Below are 22,275 nucleotides of genomic sequence, written 5' to 3' on the forward strand. Positions count from 1 at the left end.
TAAATCAGTAAATAGCCATCTAACCCAAGTACGCGCACTCTATCTAGGACCATCATTGTACTCTAAAAGGTTTGAAACCTCCATCTATGCAAAGGAATATTATATCTTCAACATAATAATAACCATTTTTGAATTAGAGCAATACCCCTAAACCTTAGAAAATACGCCCCTCGAAAATTTCCATATCAAAAACTTAACTCTGATCACCCCTATGGTAATGGTTACAGAGTAATCAAACTCTAAGATAGATCGAGTTAGCATACCAAATCCGCGTATCTAAAACTCAAGTCTTACTATAAAGCAGTTCATCAAGTCATTCTAAACCTTTGATCATCTAAAGATCATTCTCTAAAATCAACAAGATTGAAGACCTTAGATCCGATAATAAAACAATCGCCTCCCAAAACTTTCAAAATCTAAAACATTAATTGATAACAAATCATTTCCTAGAGTCCACAAAACCTTAAACCTTAAATGAAACTCTCATCAATTTATTCTTGATGTTAGTTGAACTTACAATCTCCTACTCTAAAGACTCATTACATAAATTCTACAAAACCTAAGATCTCAATCATTTTAGGTGACTTAAAGCTAATTGCCCCCTCCTATTATGACTTGAGTTATTACTCCACAAAGATCGCCTAAACCATATCATTCCCTTCAAGTCTCGATATTATAACAGCAAGCCACATCGATAAATATTCCAGCCTATTACGCTAAATATTCATACCTAACAGTATTGTCAATCATACCATCTTCTTGCCATAACACAACCATTGACCCCATTTAAGAAAAACAAATAAAACCAACAACATAAAACCAAAAACCAAAACCAAACCACATAACAAGAAACAAAAAGAAACCAGCATGCAATAACATAACGAAATAAATAAATACAAGCAAACAAGCTCAAATAAATTCAAAACAATTAAAACATGTCAAATAGCAACTTTATTTAAAATAAATTTTAAAACACAACTTTAAAAAAATTCTGGTACTACCTACGGGACATGTAGTTTTACCTAGAGCCAAACCGCTCTGATACCACCTATGACGCCCCCAAATCCCCACATACGGACACGGGCAAATCGAGACGTCCGGATGATGACAACACGGGTCACCACCCTAACAACGAGTGTCAAATGACAACACGGGTCACCACCCTAACAACGAGTGTCAAGTGTGTGTATAAACAACAAATGTGCAAAAAGAAATGTGCAACAGATAACGAAAGTCATAATTAAGTACTAGAATTTTTCTTAATTTAATACAAAGTTGTTCAAAACATACATAATAAAATATTACAAGATACAAATATAGTTCAAATCCAACTACAAGGCATAAACTTCCACTCAATACTCCGGCAGAGCCGCCTCCTCGGGGTCAGCCTCCTCCTCCTCCTCCTCCTCGATCTCTGCACCAAAATCTATGGTACCAAAAATGGTGCCGCAGGTAAGTAAAGATCCAAATGCCACTAGATAAAAATGTATTGAAACTCAAACACTATGCATGAAAGAATGCCAATGCACATGTCCCACAAAACAATATTTTTCCACGCACGCCAAAAGTCCCATTTGGCCCTAAAAACATATTATTTTCCAGCTCACGCCAAAAGTCTCATTTGGCCCAAATCCAACTCATACCAATAACCAATTAATCCGTATGCACCATGACCTCCCCTAGGGGTCATCCGCACACCCTGGCTCCTGTGCCATACCTCAGTTAACGACCACGCGTGTGATGTGATAACCCGCTTTTACGTGTATTTTTACTGAATGGTTGTTTTTAATTTAATTAATATATTAGTTTATTTATTTTAAATTAATTTATTTTAATTGGTTTTTATTTATTTGATGTTGTGTTTAATTTATTTTAATCGTTTTACGGTTTTTAATCTCGTTTCGGCGGATTTATTTTGTTTTCCCGGAGTGAGGATTGGACCTCATCTCTTTCCTACATCTCTTTTTTCCCTTTTTTTTCCTTTTTCCTTTTTCTTCTTTCTTTTTCTTTTTCTTCTTTCTTTTCTTTTCCTTCTTCTTCCTTCCTCCCGCATCGACCCTGTCTCTCTCTCTCTCTCTCCTCTCCCACGCTGTTGCAGCCCAACCCCTCGACCCACCGTCTTCCAGCCGCCGTGCGGCACACCGCCCCCACCGGTCGAACCCACTCCCTCCGGCGCACCTCCCCACCAAATCCCACCCCCATCCGGCCAGCCGTTTGGCCGAAAAACGCCATCAAAGCCCCCACGGTTTTTGCTGCGATCCGCTGCCGTCACTCCACCTCCGGCCACCACTTCTTCACCACTTCATCACCGGCCCCTTGCCATCCTAACCCACCCATTTTCGGCCTCCAATAGTCACCGGAACAGCTCTCACGAGCTAGCTTTCCATTGTGGGAAATCCGGCCATCAACCTCCATTTCCGCTGCCACCCACGGCCAACCACCACTTCCAATAGCTTCATAATCATCCTTAGACCATTCCCTATCAATCCCAAGCTCTGGTTTATCCCCGTTCAAAAGTGGGTATTTTACAATCCACGGCCACAGTGAATTTTCACTGTTACATTGCTTTTTCTCCGCCGTTTGCAACGCCGCAAGCTTTCTAAAAATACCATATAGCACTGTAAGTATTTTCCAAACCCTATTTTCAGATTTAAATATATTTTGCTCATTCAATAATTTATCTGCTGGTTGGTTGATTCCGGACTGAGTCCGAGGAGTTCGGGGGTCGAATGGATGGAGGACGGAGTTGCTTGTTTTATTGAATTATGTTGGTTGTTTATTTTTGTGCATTGATATAGCATTTACATGGTGCATGCATGTGTGTTTTTATTTAATTGAGAAAAGCCTGTTTAATTGGCGTAAGTGGACTTACGGGTGCGTGTGTATCACGACCCCAAGTCGGGATGGGGTATTATCTCGATGGAGCTCCTCTGGTCACTCGGGAGCGGAATAAACTGAGTGATGTCCCCTGATTTGTTGTTGGGCAACGACGGGAGCGGGGGCTAAGGGATGCTTGGCTACGAATGCGCCGGGCACGGAACCGGGCATCGCCCTACTCACCGACTCTGTGACCCTTCGCTGGTGAGGGCTAGAGGATGCTTGGCTACGAATACGCGGGGCGTGGAACTTGGCATCGCTCGTTAGGTGTCACATGCGTGGTGGTACTCTGCGGTGTGGCACTGGAGCCAGGGTGTGCAGATGACCCCTAGGGGAGGTCATGGTGCATATGGATAAAATGGATAATGGTTTGAGATGAACAAAGGCCAAATGTGACTTTTGGCGTGATTTTTGGAAAGGGTTTGTTTTTGGGCCAAATGGGATTTTTGGCGTGTGTGGTAAAAATATGATTTTATGGGTCTTGCGCATTGGCATCATTTCATGCATATTGTTTGAGTTCTATATGCTTTTATCTGGTGGTGTTTGGGTTTTAGTTACCTGCGGTACCTTTCTTGGTTCCGTAGATTTTGGTGCAGGATTCAAAGATGAGGAGGAGGAGGCTGAGCCCGAGGATGCGGCTCCGCCGGGTTGCTGATGTTATGCTTTATAGTTTGGTTTAAAACTATATTCGTGTTTTGTAATATTTTATTTATGTATGTTTTAAACAGCTTGTATTACGTTAAGAAAAATTATGGTACTTAGTTATATGACTTTCGTTATCCGCTGCGTGTTTCTTCGTACACATATGTTGCTTTTGCACACACTTGGCACTCATTGATAGGGTGGTGACCGGGTTGTCATCATCCGGACGTCTCGATTTCCCCGTGTCCATGCAGGGGGATTTGGGGGCGTCACAGGTGGTATCAGAGCGGTTTGGCTCTGGGTAAAACCACATGTCCCGTAGGTAGTACCAGAATGCTTTTAAAGTTGTGTTTTAAAATTATGTTAAGTACAGTTATTTAAGTTGTTTTATTTGTTTTATTTGCTTTAGTTGTTTGGGCGTGTTTGTTTGTTTTTATTTATTTGGTTATGTTTTTGCAAGTTGGTTTCTTTTGTTTTCTGTGATGTGGTGATGGTCTGTGGTTCTATTTTTGTTTGTTGTTGGTTTTATTTGTTTTTGTTTTCTGAAAGGGGGTCAAAGGTTGTGGTGGCAGGAAAAAAATGGGGAGACCAAGGAAATCTACTCAGGAGCCACGGGACAATACCTCAAGGGATGACTCCATAGCCGAAGCAATACGGCAGATGACGGAGTTCATGCAGCAGAATATTAGGCCTCAACAGACAGGGCCTTGGCCACAACAAGGAGGACCTTGGCCACCACAAGGGGGTCCCTGGCCACAACAAGGAGGCCTTGTCCACAGCAAGGAGGGTTTTGGCCACAACTAGGAGGTCCTTGGCCACATCAGGGAGGGCCTTGGATGTACCCGGGAGGGTCCAGTAGCATGGTGCAAGTCGGATGCACCTATGAGCACTTCTTGGCGCATAGAACCCCACACTTCACTGGAGAAGAGAATCCACTCCAACCTAGAAAATGGATCAAAGACCTGGAAAGAACATTTGAGGTGTGTGGATGCACCGAGGCGCAACAGGTACTCTACGCCAGCTATCTGTTGCAAGGCACCGCGTCTGATTGGTGGGATACCAAGAGGGTGATGCTAGAATCGGAATTGGGATCTTTCGCTGTTGTGACCTGGCAGCGCTTCAAGAAAGAATTTAATGACCGCTTCTTTCCCGTAGGGTTAAGGAAGCAAAAGGCAAGAGAGTTCTCAAATCTGGTCCAAGGGGGCGCGACAATGGAACAGTACGCCCGAAGATTCATAGAACTTGGGCGATTTGCTCCCCACCTTATCGCCACAGAGGAGATGCGAGCTGATCATTTTTAGGAGGGACTACGCCCTGATATACGCTGTATGGTGGTTAGCCATCGGATATCCACTTTTCAGGAATTAGTGGATGTGGCCCCCCTTGTGGAGTGAGAAAATAATCTGAGTATGGGCTCCCCTCCAGGACATAAGAGGCGGAGTTTTTCTGGTGGAGGAAGCAGCTCGGGTTCGCCTCAGAAATTTGTTTAGCGGACTGGAGCTCGACCTCAAACGTCCTCAGGTGTTCGTATGGGAGGACGGGTGCCAATTTGTGGAGCATGTAATAGAGCTCATGAGGGCGAGTGTCGGCTGAGTAGTGGACCCCAATGTTACCGGTGCGGCCAAGTGGGACATATTGCTCGGGAGTGACCCGTCAGAGTTCAAGGAGGCCGTGGAGGTAGACATGGTGGAAGAACCAATCCGAGACAAGCAGTGCAAGCCCGGGTTTATGCTGTCACACCTGGAGAGGTGGATGATGAGGCACCAGTGACCCATGATGCTGGAGTAATTACAGGTATGGATTAATTTAATTTTTAAGTTGGATTTAATTTTTGGTATTTTTGGTTTCTCCTTTGCTTTTTGGATTTTATGGGTTAATGTCAGTGTTTTTAATACCGTACCGTACCGTCGTACCGGCCGGTACATATCGTACCGGTATCTAGACCGGTACAGAAAAATATGTATTTCGTACCGGTCAAAATACCGGGTGTACCGGCCGGTATGTGACTGTACCGGCCGGTATTCCGGATTTCGGCCGGAATAGATGTTTCGGCCGGTACACATTTTTAAATTCCTGAAGAAAGTTTCAGGCTTTCAGCCGGTTTTATTATTATGGCAATTTTGTAATTTATGTGAAAGGCCAAGGTTATTTATGTCATTTAGGCATTTAGGTTTACTTTTAGACTTTAGTTGCTTTTACTTTGTCTTTACTGATGCATCCTCATCTTTCTCGTGAATTGCTTCTCTTTGCGCCGTGCAGCTGCAGCCCGTCTCCTGGAGTCCATTTGCATCATCTCCAATTCTCCATTACAGGTAGTAATAGCATAGATAAAAAGATAATAAATTAATAATTACTACTCATTAAATTAATTAGTTGTTTTTTATATTTTGGCCTATTTCTCTTATTTATTTTTTTTTTCTTCTCTGATGATCTGTTTGTTGCCGGCACTGTAAATTTTTTTTTTTTCCTTCTCTTCTTGGCTTTTTATTCTAATCTTTATTTCTGCAATTGATAAAAAGTTCATGCTTTTGGTTTTGTGACTTTTGTCTCTTTTTTTTTTGTTATCAGTAAAATAAGGATTTTATTGATATAAATAGACATAGTCCAAGTTCACTGGACATATACCAGAGCTTTGGTTTTGGCTCTGTTATTCAAAGTTTTCAAGTGTTTACTCGAGTAATTGGATAAATGGGTCAGATTGAATTTTGAGTTTAGTAAATGCTCTACAGTAAAATGGGCAGTCAAGAAATAGCATGTTTTGGTGTTGGGCTGTAGGAAGGGATTGTGGGCATTACAGGGAAGGATAAAAAAAATGATTTTATATAGTTCACTTATAAAAAAAATGATTTTATATAGTTCACTGTAGCGAATGATTGGTCGTAAGATGTCTCTTAAAATGTCTAACATGGGTTATATGTTCATGTGGAGGCTAGAAACTTGAGTTGAAGGAATTGCACATTGATGAAAAGTAATTGAGAAGATATATGGGCCTATAATATTTCATGATTTAGCAATAAGAATTAGCAATAAGTATATAAATTTGATATTTAAAAACAAATTATTTTTTAATGACAAATCTTTTTTAAAAAAAAAAGAGTGCAAAATTTACATGTATTAGAATTATAATTTATATCTAAGTCTAACATTATTCTTATAAAATATAATTTAAATATTAAATTTATTTCTAAAATCAATCGTTAATATCTCTATGATGGATCAAACTAGCCTATTTTATATTTGCATGCAATGCCAATATATAAAAAAATGTTTAGGAAAAGCCCTAGCTGTACGTGTTAAAAAAAGAAAGCATATATTATAGTTGACTAAACTACATCAGACAAACAAAAAGAGTAGGTTTAATTTTGTTATTTAAATATCAAATAACAAAAAAAAATTATTGTTACTCTTTTAGGTTTTACAACTATATAAATCTATAAGTTATAACAATTATATTGGTATTCATATGCAGAAATCATGATCATCACCACTCTCATGATCACAGTCATGATCCTAGCGTTTCTTCTGTCAACATAGTTTGTGAAGGGAGCTTAGACTTTGAAAAGGTTGGATCTCTCTCTCTCTCTCTCTCTCTCTCTCTCTCTCTCTCTCTCTCTATCCTCTCTCTCTCTATATATATATATACACGCATGCATGCATGTATAGAAACTTGAATTTATTGAGGCTAATTAATTTACAAATGACAACAATATTTTTTAATCCATTTGATAAATTATGTTAAGTTTCAATCTATTAAGTGTTGAACACTTAAATTTGAATAAGTGTTGAATTATGAGGTTGTTTTATAGGAGTATAAAAATGTCTAGTTGTCAATCAACCGGTGCTACATCTACAACACTTGCTCCTGTAAGATCAGAAGATCCAGCATGGGCCCATGCACGTGCAGTGCCAGGGGCAAGAAATAATACTGAATGTTTATACTGTAATAAAGTAATTAGAGGTGGCGGGATCACTCGATTGAAGTATCATCTAGCTGGGATTCCAGGCAATGTAGAGGCATGTAAAAAGGTCTCTGAAGATGTAAAATGGCAAATGAAGGAGTTGCTTGATGAAATTAAAAGAAGCAAAGAGAAGAAAAGAAAAATAAGCTCAGAGATTGGAGGTGATATAGATTTAACATCTGATGATATTGATGATAGTAATAGTATGGAAGGACAATCTCAGCTTTCAAAAGGTAAGGGGAAGTCAGGAGAATCTGGAACTGGAAAGTCAGTGGGGGGATTAAGTAGATTTTTTGCTCCAAGAACAACTCCTGGGGCCCAACCTTCAATTAAGAGTTCTATGTGTTCGAATGAGATGCTTGTACAAGCAAAGATGGCTGTAGCACGCTGGTGGTATGATTCTAATCTGCCTTTCAATGCGGCTCAATCCAAGTTTTATCAACCAGCTATCGATGCCATGACTGCTATCGGGCCAGGATTTAAGGGCCCTTCTTTATATGAGTTGAGAGGAAATTTGTTAAAGATGACTGTGAATGAGGTTCAAGATTATTTGCAACAAATTAAGAAGGTTTGGAATGACACCGGTTGTACACTAATGGCAGATGGTTGGACAAATCAGAAGCAACAATCAATAATCAACTTTTTAGTTTATTGTCCAAAAGGTACAATGTTCTTGAAGTCTGTTGATACATCTGGCCTTAGAAAAGATGCTGAAACATTGTTTAATATCTTTGATGAGGTTGTTCAAGAAATTGGAGCTGAGAATCTTGTGCAGTTCATAACGGACAATGATGCAAGTTATAAAGCTGCAGGAAAAAAGTTACAGCAGAAGTATGGCTCTTTCTACTGGTCCCCTTGTGCAGCTCATTGCATAGACTTGATGTTGGAGAATTTTTCTGATCCAAGATATTTTCCCCTTATTGATGATACTATAAAAAAGGCAAAAAAGATAACAAAGTTCATCTATAACCATGGTTGGGTTTTGGCATTGATGAGACAAGAGTTCACCAAAGGTCATGATTTGTGTCGTCCTGCAATTACAAGGTTTGCGACAAATTTTTTAAGTATCCAATGCTTGCTCTTGTTTAAGAAAGAACTGAGACAAATGTTTACTTGTGATAAATGGATTGCATCAAGCCATTCTAAAAGTATCATAGGGAAAGAGATAGCTGGGATTGTTTTAGAAGATAAAGAGTTTTGGGCTCAATGTCAATTTATTGTTAAAATTAGTGAGCCTTTGGTTCGTGTTCTACGACTTGTTGACGGGGATGAGAAGCCTGCAATGGGATACTTGTATGATGCAATGGAAAGAGCCAAAGAGAATATAAAAGCAAGATGTAATAACAAAGTTAGTATATTCAGTCCATTCACCAGGATCATTGATTCTAGATGGGATAAGCAGCTTCACAGTCCATTACATGCGGCGGGTTGTCTTCTTAACCCTGGAATTTTCTATAGCCCCAGCTTTAAAAAAAAAAATGATGTTATAAAAGGCTTCAACAGTTGTGTTATGAAGATGGCACTTGATCCTGATGATCAAGACAAGATCATTGAAGAACTTGACTCGTATAATAATGCAGTAGGTGAGTTTGGACATGCTTTAGCAATCCGCCAGCGTGATAAGCTTAATCCAGGTATTATCATTTATTAATATCATTTGTTAAATACTGTGACTTTGTACTTTAAATTTTATCTTATTTTATTTTACTTGCATTTAATTACTAATTTATAATTGCATTATTGTTATAGTTGCATGGTGGACCCAATTTGGTTGCGAGGTTCCAACACTTCAAAGGTTTGCTGTTCGAGTACTAAGTCAATGTTGTAGTGCAACTGGATGTGAGAGAAATTGGAGTACATTTGATTTTATTCATTCGAAGAAGAGAAATAGATTAGTACATAAACGTTTGAATGACTTAGTATTTGTTCGTTATAACTTGAAGCTGCGAGAGAGGTAAATTTTTTTAATATTAATGTCTTTCACTTTTGAAAATATATATAATATTTTCAATTATGTTTGATTTTATTTTGACAGGAGCATAAAAAAGGGAAGAGATGCTTTAAATCCAATCAATCTTGAAAATATTGACTTGATGGAAGAATGGGTGAGTGAAGAATCTGAGCTTCTTGATGGAGAAGATTTGGATTGGGCAAGTATTGAGGAGCCATTAATCTCACTAAATGAGGAAGACGTTGATAATGTTGGTGTTGATGTTGATGATGGTGGTGACATTGATGAAAATATTTTGATTAACATGTCGAATCTTGCTCCTTATTGTCTTTTTGATGAGGATGAGTGATTTTATTTTAATAGTTGGATTAAGAACTTATTTAGTTTGTAACTTAAAACTTAAAACTTGTATTGAGAAGTATTGAGTTTATGACTTATTTTGTTATTATTTTGAAATACAGTTAATGCTTATATATATATATATATAATTTATTCAGGTATAAACTATTCCGAAACGGTACACGAAACGGTACCGGTACCGAAACGGTATCGGTACCGAAATATTATTCCGAAATGGTACGCGAAACGGTACCGGTACCGAAATATTTCGTTCCAGTGACTTGACCGGTACGACATCCGGTACGGTATTCAAAACTTTGGTTAATGTGTTTGGTTCAGGAAGAGTCCGTTTGTATGAGTTTTATGCTTGCACTTTGTTTGATTCCGGTGCGTCACAGTCGTTTGTATCTTCCACTTTTGCTCGGGTGTGTAATTTGGTCACGGAACCATTACCGAAGTCTATGGTAGTGGCTCTACCCGATGGTGAAATGGTGTAGTGTTCCAAGGTTGCTTTGGGATGCCCGTTAAATTTTGATGGAAGGTTCTTGGATGCTGATTTGGTGGTGTTTAAGCTGTTGGGTTTTGATATCATCCTCGGGATGGATTGGCTATACCGATATTCTGCGAGTATTAATTGCAGAAGTCAGATAATTAGCTTTCAGCTTCCAGATGGTGATTGTCTGGAATTTGCGGGGAGTAAATTGAAAGAAAAGCCGGTAATTATATCGACAATTCAAGCAAGAAGGGAGATTGCATGGGGAGCGGATGCATTCTTGGTTCAGATGGTGTCCACGCCGTCCGAGGAGAAGTCTTTGGCAGACATTCCAGTTGTGGAAGAATTCCCCGATGTGTTTGTGGATGACTTGCCAGGACTACCCCCTGTGCGGGAAATGGAATTTGTTATAGACTTGGAACCTGGAGCGGCTCCTGTGCATAAAGCTCCTTATCGCATGGCACCGGCTGAATTAAAAGAGTTGAAGACTCAGTTACAAGAGCTGGTAGAGAAGGGATTTATTCAGCCTAGTACTTCACCGTGGGGTGCACCAGTTTTGTTTGTTAAAAAGAAAGATGGAACCCTCCGTATGTGCATAGATTATCGGGAATTGAATAAGGTGACCATCAAAAATAAATATCCTCTCTCACGGATAGATGATTTATTTGATCAGCTTCAAGGAGCAGCCGTGTTCTCTAAAATTGATCTGAGGTCGGATACTACCAGCTGAGGATCAGAGACAAGGATGTGCCTAAAATTGCCTTCAGGTCGAGGTATGGGCATTATGAATTTAAGGTGATGCCGTTTGGGTTAGCTAATGCCCTTGCTGCTTTCATGGATTTAATGAATCGAGTATTTCGACCTTATCTGGATTCCTTTGTGGTAGTATTCATTGATGATATTTTGATTTATTCCCGAGATGTTGAAGAGCATGTGTATCATCTTTGTCTGGTACTGGGGAAATTGAGAGAACACCAGTTGTACGCCAAGCTCAGCAAGTGTGAATTCTGGTTGGAAGAAGTTAAATTTCTTGAGCATGTAATTTCCCGAGACGGAGTGGCTGTTGATCCTATTAAGGTAGAAGCCATTTTGTCATGGCAGCGCGCGACTACAGTGCGCGAGATCTAGAGTTTCTTGGGGCTCGCCGGATATTACCGAAGATTTGTGGAGGGTTTTGCTCGCCTATCCGGACCTCTCACAGCTTTGACTCGTAAGAATATAGAATTTGTTTGGTCAGATAAGTGTGAGAGAAGCTTCCAAGAATTTGTAGTCTTCAGTGATGCGTCTAAGTTTGGTTTGGGTTGTGTCCTTATGCAGGAAGGACAGGTTGTTGCCTATGCATCTCGTCAGCTAAAGGACCATGAGAAGAATTATCCGACGCACGATTTAGAATTGGCCGCGATTGTTTTTGCTCTCAAGATCTGGCGGCACTTCTTGTATGGGGAAGCTTACGAGGTATTTATTGATCACAAGAGCTTGAAGCATTTGTTTTCCCAGAAAAATCTGAATATAAGGCAGAGGCGATGGCTAGAGCTAATCAGTGACTATCAGTGTGAGATCAAGTACCATCCGGGGAAGGGCTAATATAGTTGCTGATGCTTTGAGCCGAAAGTCGCACTTGGAAGATGAAGCTGAGCCATCAGAATTGGATTCGTTGCTTTGTGGGATGAGAAGGCTCCTTATTGAGAGTTCACAGCAAGAAGAGATTTTATCTTTAGTTCTGGATATTCCGGTAATCGATTTTGAAGAATTGAAGACTCTTCAAAGGAAGGATCCGAAGCTGCTGAATATTAGAAAAAGAGTCAGAAAATCTCGAGGGCCGTTGCATTATAGCATGGATAAAGATGGGATACTTCGGTTCTGAGATCGCAGAGTGGTTCCTAAAGATTCAGAATTCAAAGAGCGGATCATGGCAGAAGCTCATGCGGCTCCTTATTCAGTTCATCCCGGCAGTACAAAGATGTATCGGGACTTGAAGAAAAATTACTGGTGGGATGGAATGAAGAAGGATATTGCCTTATATGTTGAGAAATGCCACACATGCCGTCAAGTGAAGGTCGAGCATCAAAGACCTGCAGGTATGCTCCAACCCCTCCCTATTCCTGAGTGGAAATGGGATGACATCACGATGGACTTTGTAGTGGGTTTGCCGAGAACGCCTAGTGGGAAAAATTCTGTTTGGGTGATTGTTGACCGATTAAAGAAAAGTGCTCATTTCCTGCCTGTTAATAACACCGACTCCTTGGGTAAGTTGACACACTTGTACGTGAAAGAAATAGTGCGGCTGCACAGCATACCAAAGAGTATAGTGTCGGATCGAGACCCGAGGTTCACGTCGCAGTTATGGAAGAGTTTGCAGGCAGCTTTGGGTACTAAGTTGAAGTTCAGTACTGCATATCACCCGCAGATAGACGGCCAATCAGAGCGCACCATTCAGACCCTTGAAGACATGTTGCGAGCATGTGTCATGGAATTTCAAGGGAATTGGGAAAACCATTTGCCGCTCATCGAGTTTGCATATAATAATAGCTTCCATGCGACCATTCAGATGGCTCCCTATGAAGCTCTTTATGGGAGAAAGTGCAGGTCGCCTTTGTGTTGGGATGAAGTCGGGAAGAGTAGGATAATTGGACCCAAAATAATTCAAGAGATGCAAAGCCAAGTTCGAATCATCAGAGATAAAATGGCGGCAGCTCAGAGTCGCCAGAAAAGCTACGCTGATACCAGGAGGAGAGAGTTGTCTTTTGAAGTTGGTGATTGGGTTTATCTCAAAGTCTCTCTCATGAGAGGTGTTAAGTGTTTTGGTAAGAAGAGGAAGTTAGATCCGAGGTATGTAGGCCCTTTTCAAATTCTGGAGAAGGTAGGGTCCGTCACCTATAGAGTTGCTTTGCCAGGATATTTTGGGGATATTCATGATGTCTTCCACGTATCATCCCTGAAGAAGAGCTTTGGACAGCAAGAGCCATGCTTCGTCGTCCCAGAGGGTATTCAGTTGCAGCCAGATCTCACTTATGAAGTTGTTCCGTCGTAAATCATGGATTGGAAGGAGCAACAGTTGAGGTCCAAGACGATACCTCTGGTTAAGGTGGCTTGGGGAGATCCGTTAGCTCAAGACTTCTCTTGGGAGCGAGCAGCGGACATGAGGGAGCAGTACCCGTACTTGTTTGAAGGATGAAGGTATGTATCTTAATCTTGGTCAAAGATGGTTTGTCTGTTTTTATGTGGCTTCTTTAAGTTGGTGGTTGATCTTGCAAATTTCGAGGACGAAATTTGTTTTTAAGGGGGGGAGGATGTGATGACCTGCTTTTACGTGTATTTTCACTGAATGGTTGTTTTTAATTTAATTAATATATTAGTTTATTTATTTTAAATTAATGTATTTTAATTGGTTTTTATTTATTTGATGTTGTGTTTAATTTATTTTAGTCATTTTACGATTTTTAATTTCGTTTCGGTGGATTTGTTTTGTTTTCCCGGAGTGAGGATTGGACCTCATCTCTTTCCTACATCTCTTTTTTCCGTTTTTTTTCCTTTTTCCTTTTTCTCTTTTCTTTTTCTTCTTTCTTTTTCTTTTTCTTTTTCTTTTTTTTCTTTCTTTTCTTTTCCTTCTTCTTCCTTCCTCCCGCGTTGACCCCGTCTCTCTCTCTCTCTCTCTCCTCTTCCACGCCGTTGCAACCCAACCTCTCGACCCACCGCCATCTGGCCACCCTGCTGCACACCGCCCCCACCGGTCGAAGCCCCTCCCTCCGGCGCACCTCCCCACCAAATCCCAGCCCCATCCGGCCAACCGTTTGGCCGAAAAACGCAATCAAAGCCCCCACGATTTTTGCTCCGATTTGCCGTCCTAACCCACCCATTTTCGGCCTCCAATAGTCACCGGAACAGCTCTCACGAGCTAGCTTTCCATTTTGGAAAATCCAGCCATCAACCTCCATTTCCGCCGCTACCCACGGCCAACCACCACTTCCAATAGCTTCATAATCATCCTTAGACCATTCCCTATCAATCCCAAGCTCTGGTTTGTCCCCATTCAAAAGTGGGTATTTTACAACCCACGGCCACAGTGAATTTTCACTGTTACGTTACTTTTTCTCCGCCGTTTGCAACTCCGCAAGCTTTCTAAAAATACCATATAGCGCTGTAAGTATTTTCCAAACCCTATTTTCAGATTTAAATATATTTTGCTCATTCAATAATTTATCTGCTGGTTGGTTGATTCCGGACTGAGTTCGAGGAGTTCGGGGGTCGGATGGATGGAGGACGGAGTTGCTTGTTTTATTGAATTGTGTTGGTTGTTTATTTTTGTGCATTGATATAGTATTTACATGGTGCATGCACGTGTGTTTTTATTTAATTGAGAAAAGCCTGTTTAATTGGCGTAAGTGGACTTACGGGTGCGTGCGTATCACGACCCCAAGCCGGGATGGGGTATTATCTCGATGGAGCTCCTCTGGTCACTCGAGAGTAGAATAAACTGAGTGACGTCCCCTGAGTTGTCGCTGGGCGACGACGGGAGCGGGGGCTAGGGGATGCTTGGCTACGAACGCGCCGGGCGCAGAACCGGGCATCGCCCTACGCACCGACTCCTGGCCCTTCGCTGGTGAGGGCTAGAGGATGCTTGGCTACAATTCCGAGCGATGCCCAATTTCGTGCCCCACGCATTTGTGGCCAAGCATTCTCTAGCCCTCGCCAGCAAAGGACCATGGAGTCGATACGAGAGCGTTACCATCCCGCCCGCTCCCGTTGTCGCCCAGCGACAACTAAGGGGACATCACTCAGTATATTACGCTCCCAAGTGAACAGAGGAGCTCCACTGAGATAATACCACATCTCGACTTGGGGTCGTGATACACACGCACCCGAAAATCCATTTACACAAATAAAACAGGATTTTCTCAATTTAAATAAAATGCACATGTATGCTCCATGTAATGCATGCCTCAAGGCACAAATAACCAACCAATCACAAATCAACAAAACCAATCAACTCCACCCTCAATTCATCCGACCCCTAAACTCCTCAGACTCAGTTCGGAATCAACCAACCAACCGGATAATTTATTGTAAGAGTAAAATATATTTAAATCTAAAAGCAGAGTTTGAAAAATACTTACAGCACTATACGGTATTTTTTGAAAGCTAACGGCGTTGCAAACGGCAGAGAAAAAGCAACGTAACAGTATATTTTACACTCTGGCCGTGGGTAATAAATTATCCACTTTCGAATGGGGACAAACCAAGACACAAAATTGATAGGGAATGGTCTAGGGATTTTTATGAAGCTAAAAGAAGTGAGATTTGGCCGTGGGTGGCGGTGGAAGTGCAAAAAGGGGCTGAACAGAGTTGAGCTCGTGGGAGCTGCTCTGGCAATGGATCGGGGCCTGAATTGGGTGGTTTAGGATGGCAAGAGGTAGGGGAAGAAGTTATGAAGAGGTGGTGGCCGGTGGTGGAACGACAGCGACAGAAAAGCACAAAAACCGTGCGGCTAAAGGTGGCTCGGATGGAGGTAAAACTTGGTGGGGATGTTCACTGGTCAGAAGGGAAGAAAACTGGATGGGTGGTGTCAGCCACACCACCGGCGAGCGGCGGTTCTGGGTTGAGGAAGCAACCGGTAACAGAGAGAGAAGGGCGAGCTGGTGCCGTGACTTCCAGCCGTGTGTGGGGCTAACGGCTGCACGGGTTGGCCTGAAAATTGGGGGAGGTGATCACCAGCCAAAGGGGAAATGACCGATGGGGGCGGTGCACTACACAGTAGCAGGACAGTGGCGAACTGGGCGGTGGAAGGAACAGACGGAAATGGAGGGGAGGCTGGGTCGAGCGCACGGGGGGAAGAAGAGGAAAAAGAAGAAGAAAATGAAAAGAAAGAAGGAAGAAAAGAAAGAAAAGAGAAAGAAGAAAAGAAAAAGGGAAAAAGAAAAAGAGAAAAGAAAAAATGGAGAACATAAATGAGGTCCAATCCTCATCTCCAGAGTACAAAAACTAACCCAATGAAAACGATTTTTAAAACATAAAACGACTAAAATAAATTAAACACCACATCAAATAAAATAAAACCAATTAAAATACAATAATTTAAAATAAAAGAGCTAATATATAATTAAATTAAAAACAACTCCTTCAACGAAAATACACGTAAAAACGGGTCATCACAGCTTATTTGTAAATAGTGAAAATTTAGGGCTTGAGTAGCAATTTTGGAATGTTTAGGGATATTTTTATAAATATCTAATTTTTGTACCTTTTTATTATGAACCTCAACCTTAGAAGCTTAATTCCTAACTTAGTATAACCTTTTTTAAAGCTGCTATGATTTTTTCAAACTCGGGCAGTTTGTAAGTTGGCCTTTGACTTACACCTTGATAAGTTTTTATGATTTATTGATAAATGCCACATTCATATTATAAGTTTCATTTTAAGCATGAAACATCATATCATATGATATATTGTGATGGGCCCCAAGGTAGACCGAGCCTTAGAGATCATTTGCAAGTTCCAGATTGGGCAATCAAGAGATTGAGAGCTAAGAAGAGCAATGAACCAATGCAAGGATTAGTACAATCTACTTGAGAAGAGTCTAGCAAGAGCCCAACATTCATGATGGACTTGAAAGAAAGAGATCCAATTCTCATCCACATGATACAAGCAATGTAAGAGTACAACATAAATTATGGCATATTATTATGTTTATGTGATTGAAGGCCTTGGGCTTGTTTATTTCATTAAAAATGCTTATTTTATTAGTTTAGAATAATTGGATTTATTTTGAGAAGGACTTAAGGGCATGTTGGAAAAGTAATTATTTTGTTGAACTACAGTTTCAAGAGGGTTATTGTAGCCGAGTTACTGTAGTGTGGTACTGTAGCCATGTCACTCAGGGGCAGTTTTGGAAGATGGGGATTTTATCTTACCTAGGGTTTTGTGAGGTTTTAGTTTAAATCCTCTTTATTGCGTCATTTTGAAATTACGAAAGTTTATGACATTTGATAAATTTTATTCATTGTGAGTTGAGTTTATCTCATCTTGTTATTAATTGAATTTTTGAACTTATCAAAAGTATATCACAACCTTTGTGTCGTTCTTCTTTTGTAATTTGGATTCTTGAGGCAAGTTCTTCAACGGATCTAGATTTTAATATAATCTAGGTTCTTGAAACGAGTTCCTCAACAGGTCTAAGTTCTTCCATTGACTTGATTCTTGGGTGAGTTTTCAAATTGATTGTGGGTTCAAGGGATTCCAATTCTGTTGGTTCACATCATTTGGATACTCATTTCAAGAACCTAAATTATATTAAATTTAGACCCGTTGAACAACCTGTCTCAAGAACCCAGATTACAAAGGAAGAACGCTACAAAGATTTTGATTTACCTTTGATAAGTTAAAAAGTTCAATTAAGAATAAGAAGAGATAAGCTCAACTCATAAAGAATAAAATTCAGCAAATGTCATAAACTTTCATAATTTCAAAATGACGCAATAAAGAGTATTTAAACTAAAACCTCACAAAACCCTAGATAAGATAAAGCCCTCATCTTTAAAAAATGCCCCTTAGTAAATAGTGTCGAAGCTACAGTATCGCACTGTAGTAACTCGGCTATAGTAACCCTCTTGAAACCCTATTTCAACAAAATAATTACTTTCCCAGCATGCCCTTAAATCCTTACAATAATAAACCCAATTATTCTAAACTAATAAAATAAGTATTTTTAATGAAATAAATAAGTCCAAGACCTTCAATCACATAAACATAATAATAGGTCGTAATTTATGTTGCACTCTTCCATTGTTTGTATCATGTGGATGAGAATTGGATCTCCTTCTTTCAAGCTCATCTTGAATGTTGGGCTCTTGCTAGATTCTTCCTAAGTGGATTGCATTAATCCTTGCATTGCATCCTTACTCTTCTTAGCTCTCAATCTCTTAATTGCCCCATCTGGAACTTGCAAAGTATCTCTAAGGCTCGGTCTACCTTAGGCCCATCACATTGAGTACATGCCTACATGACATGTACAATTTTCATCATTTGAACATATATCACCAACTGTCATTTTCATAAACACATGTCATGAAAGAAAATTTTTTAAAGCATTGCATGAAAAGAAACTTTTGTCATGACCCCAAAGGTTATTGTGGGAAAATTATCCTAATAGAACTCCTCTATACACTTTAGAGTATTTAAGAATTGAGTGATAACCTCTGGTTTGACGAATAACAGTTAATGAGTTTTGAACAGGTTCCTTTTAAGAGATGCCGGAGAGAAGTCAAATATTATGACACCTAAGGCTAGTGGGTGTATATGTTATGATATTATGATGTTAGGTTATATTACCAATGCATTGAGAACGAGCCTCCAGACAACATAGTCTCAACGTAAGTTGTACTGCAGCCACCAGCAAGTACACACAGTGCATATGGGGGGAACTGTGATGATACAATACATTTTGTTGTTAATTGCTCAGTACGAATGTTATTGCTAGTAATGATGCTTCTCATTGATGAAATGTCATGTTTTTTTTTAAATATATATATATATATATATATGTTCTATGTAAGAAAATGTGCATCAAGGTCTTTCTGAAAAATGTTGAGAAGTCTGGATGGGAGATAAATATGGTTATCTGCATAGCATGCATTTCATGTTTATCATTTATCATGCAACTTTGTGCATATTGGTTGTTTAACTTATTGAGATTTCAAGTAAATCTCGCCCTTGTGAACCCATTATCATTCCAAATGGAATGGAATGATAGAAGTTGTGCCAGGAATCGATGAGGACGCACCGAATGGACCAATGGATCCAACTAATTGAGGAGGAGCCAGACCTCGAGAAGCTATTAGACCTTATTTTAATGTTTATAGCTCTAACCCTCCCTACCTTAGATTGCATGAAGCAGTTAATCTAATTATGGAGGCTTATTTGTATTAAGGATATGCTACTTCATGTCTTTGAACTTATGATGATATGAATGACATCAGGATATTTTTGTTTATTCTGGTATAAGTTTTATTTAGTCACCCTTATTCCACTGTGATTATTGCTAGATGCATTTTATTTTTAACTATTATGAATGGGAGTATGTAATCATGTGTTGCATATCTTGAAACTCTAAGTTTCTGTTCCATCTCAAGCGAAGGTTGGGAGCATCACATAAATGAAATAAAAAAAACTTGGGCTTCAAGTGTTGGGTTCTTTATTGGGCCCTATGAACAAGTCTTTGTAGTGGGCCTAGATGTTGGCTTATCCATGAGCTTTATGTCTAGATTTATTGGGCTTTTCCTTGGCCTCAAAATTTCAATAGGTTAGGTCCTAACTTTTAGTCTTTTCTAAATTAGGTCAATAGCCTTGAATCTTACTAAGTTGGGTTTAATAGTCTTATTTCTTCTAAGCTAAGCCTAATGTCTTGTATCCATTAAGTTGGGCCTAATGTCTTGTGTCCATCAAGTTAGGCCTAAAGTCTTTGTATCTATCCTTAGCCCATCACATCTTGGTAAACTAGGGCCTTATTAGGTCATTATTGGGCATTCTCCAAATCCATCCAGTTTCGAGCCTCCAATATGCCATGTGTCATTCTCCCATTGGCCTCTTGGCACATTTCCTCAAATTAATAAGCATTATAATCTTCTAATAATATTACTAAACTAATCCAGTGCAAAAATTCCCTTTTTTTCTCTAGAATCTCAACTTCTACCTAGGTAGAGTCAAAACTACTAGGGTTAAGGCCTAAGGTTCTCTTAAGTGGGGTGTTACACAAGGTGCCACCATTGTAGGAGGCTTTGGTTGTCGTTCCAAGAAGCAAGGCATGGTTGTTTTGATAGCACGTCTTACGGGTTGTCAGCGGTATAAGATACACAACGGGATGGTGGCCAAAGATCAAACGAAGTTAAGTTACAAATAATGATGGCCAACGATGGTAGTCAAAGTAAAATACTATCAATCCCTCATTACAATGAGAAAAGACTAAGGGAGTTGATTGCATCTATGATTATAACAAATGAGCTGTCATTTCTCACCGTTAAGGGACAAGGGTTCTATATTTTGTGTAATGTCTTGAGCCCCAATGTAACAGCCCACTAGAAATTCAATGGTGGAATTTCTATAGACTTTAGGAATCTCGCGAAAACCTCGTAAGTTTTCACGAATCAACTAATCGTATAGGCTTTAGTTTGTCAGCATAGTCAGTATTACTACTCACTATGGTGTCAGGAATGTATTTTATTTATTTGAAATAGTTAGAAGTGTCAGAATATATTATGGTCTGCGTCATTAGACTCAGTTGATTATTTATGATTTTATGGCGCAATAATCCCATTTTCAATTTTCGAACAATACGCTTATTCAAAAACGCGTTTTGCTTTTTTTGAGACATTTCGGAGTTGAATTTTGATAAGCAAATTGCACAGTTAGGTTTGTATGAATATTTAAGATTTTATAATGGAAAGTTTATTTTTCACTTTCCCGATGTGAATAGTAACCTTAGTAGCACCTAGTGCTTTGTTTTTAAAATCACAGCTTGAAATGTCCAAATTGTTAGGGAAGTTTTATTTCGACACTTGGTGAATAATTTTGGACACTTGGTACAAAGAGGAACCATGACATGGATTGTGAGTGAATCAAGGTGTGAGATCATGCTGCCTAGGGAAAAAACTATTCTTTCATCTGATTAACCAAATTGAGCCAAATCAATGAGGGTTTCAATCCTAGTGAAACCCTAAATGGTTGAAATTCAATTGAAATCTCAAGAACTTAGTTGAACCAAAACTCTAAACAGTTTCCCCAAACCCTAAAAATTGGCCTCCAAACCATTTTTTATCCAATTTATAGCATTGTATTTAATCACTTAATTAAATGACTTTCACATGCTATTTGTGACTCCCCCAGATTCTGCTTGGGATCGAACAGATATCTGAAGCGTCAGGACATGCAACACAAGGTTACCTACCCCTGTTCATGACATATAAGATGCAATGTTCCTAACAGACATATAAGATGCAATGTTCCTAGCATTATGCAATATTCGCAGCGGATACATTTGTTTTTCTTTAGCAATACTATGCACCAAACTAAAAATATCACAAATACTTGAAACATACTTCATACATAAAGGCATACTAAACAACCATGATCACAACACTAGTCCAAAATAGTTGTGATCAAAAGAGTACTGGAGATACAACTCCATAAGTACAAGTAGTAACCTAAGTAAAATACTATGCCATCATCGACGTCGCACTGTAGCTTAGTCGACCATGTTCAGTTGGTCGGATTCCGATTCTCCTTCGGGTCCTGTAACAAGATCTACCATTCGGGGGTAATGGTAGTTGGGACTACCACAGTGAAATTTGATTACAAGTCTCAGTAAGTTAACAGGAAACTCACACACAGGTTAATGATGCATACATGGTAGTAAAAGCATGAATGCATAATTAAAGTTGTAAGTAAGCATAGCATAACTTGACATATAGCATGGCATAACTGACATAAACTAAACTGAAGCTTGAACTGAACTTGACTGACATGACATGAACTTGATCTTAAAACATAACATGGACTAGCAACATAACATGAATGTGAACTTGAAACATAACATGGACTTGAAATATAGCATGAACGTGAACATACATAACATAAACATGAACTTGAACTTAACATAAACCTTAGCATAACATGATATAAACGAGAACTTGAGACATAAGGGAAATGGGAACATAACATAACATGAACGTGACCTTAAACATAACATGTACGTGAACATAACATGACATGAACATGAACTTGAACATAACATAAACATGAACATAACATGATATGAACATAAACTTGAAACTTAACATGAATATGAACGTAACATGTACGTGAACTTGAAACATAACTTGGACGTGAACTTGAAGCTTAACATGAACGTAAACTTGAACATAACGTAATGTGGAACATGACTTGAACGTGAAATACATGAACTTGGAATCTTGTTCAATAGACTTAATTAATAAAGTGACCATATGGGTGCTACACGGGGTCCC

The 22,275-nt window shown here is 39.6% G+C and overlaps 1 protein-coding gene across 1 annotated transcript in view; it reads left to right on the plus strand.

The window, feature by feature from the left end:
- Positions 1-7,335: 7,335 nt before the first annotated feature.
- The window catches only part of LOC122293687, a 36,366-nt gene continuing 21,426 nt past the window's right edge, over positions 7,336-22,275 (plus strand). The window contains exons 1-3 of the mRNA XM_043102197.1: positions 7,336-9,112; positions 9,228-9,432; positions 9,514-9,679. Coding sequence (XP_042958131.1) covers positions 7,336-9,112; positions 9,228-9,432; positions 9,514-9,679 — 2,148 coding nt within the window. The remainder of the gene's footprint in view (positions 9,113-9,227; positions 9,433-9,513; positions 9,680-22,275) is intronic.

Source organism: Carya illinoinensis, chromosome 14, assembly GCF_018687715.1.
Source record: "Carya illinoinensis cultivar Pawnee chromosome 14, C.illinoinensisPawnee_v1, whole genome shotgun sequence".
Taxonomy (NCBI): Eukaryota; Viridiplantae; Streptophyta; class Magnoliopsida; order Fagales; family Juglandaceae; genus Carya; species Carya illinoinensis.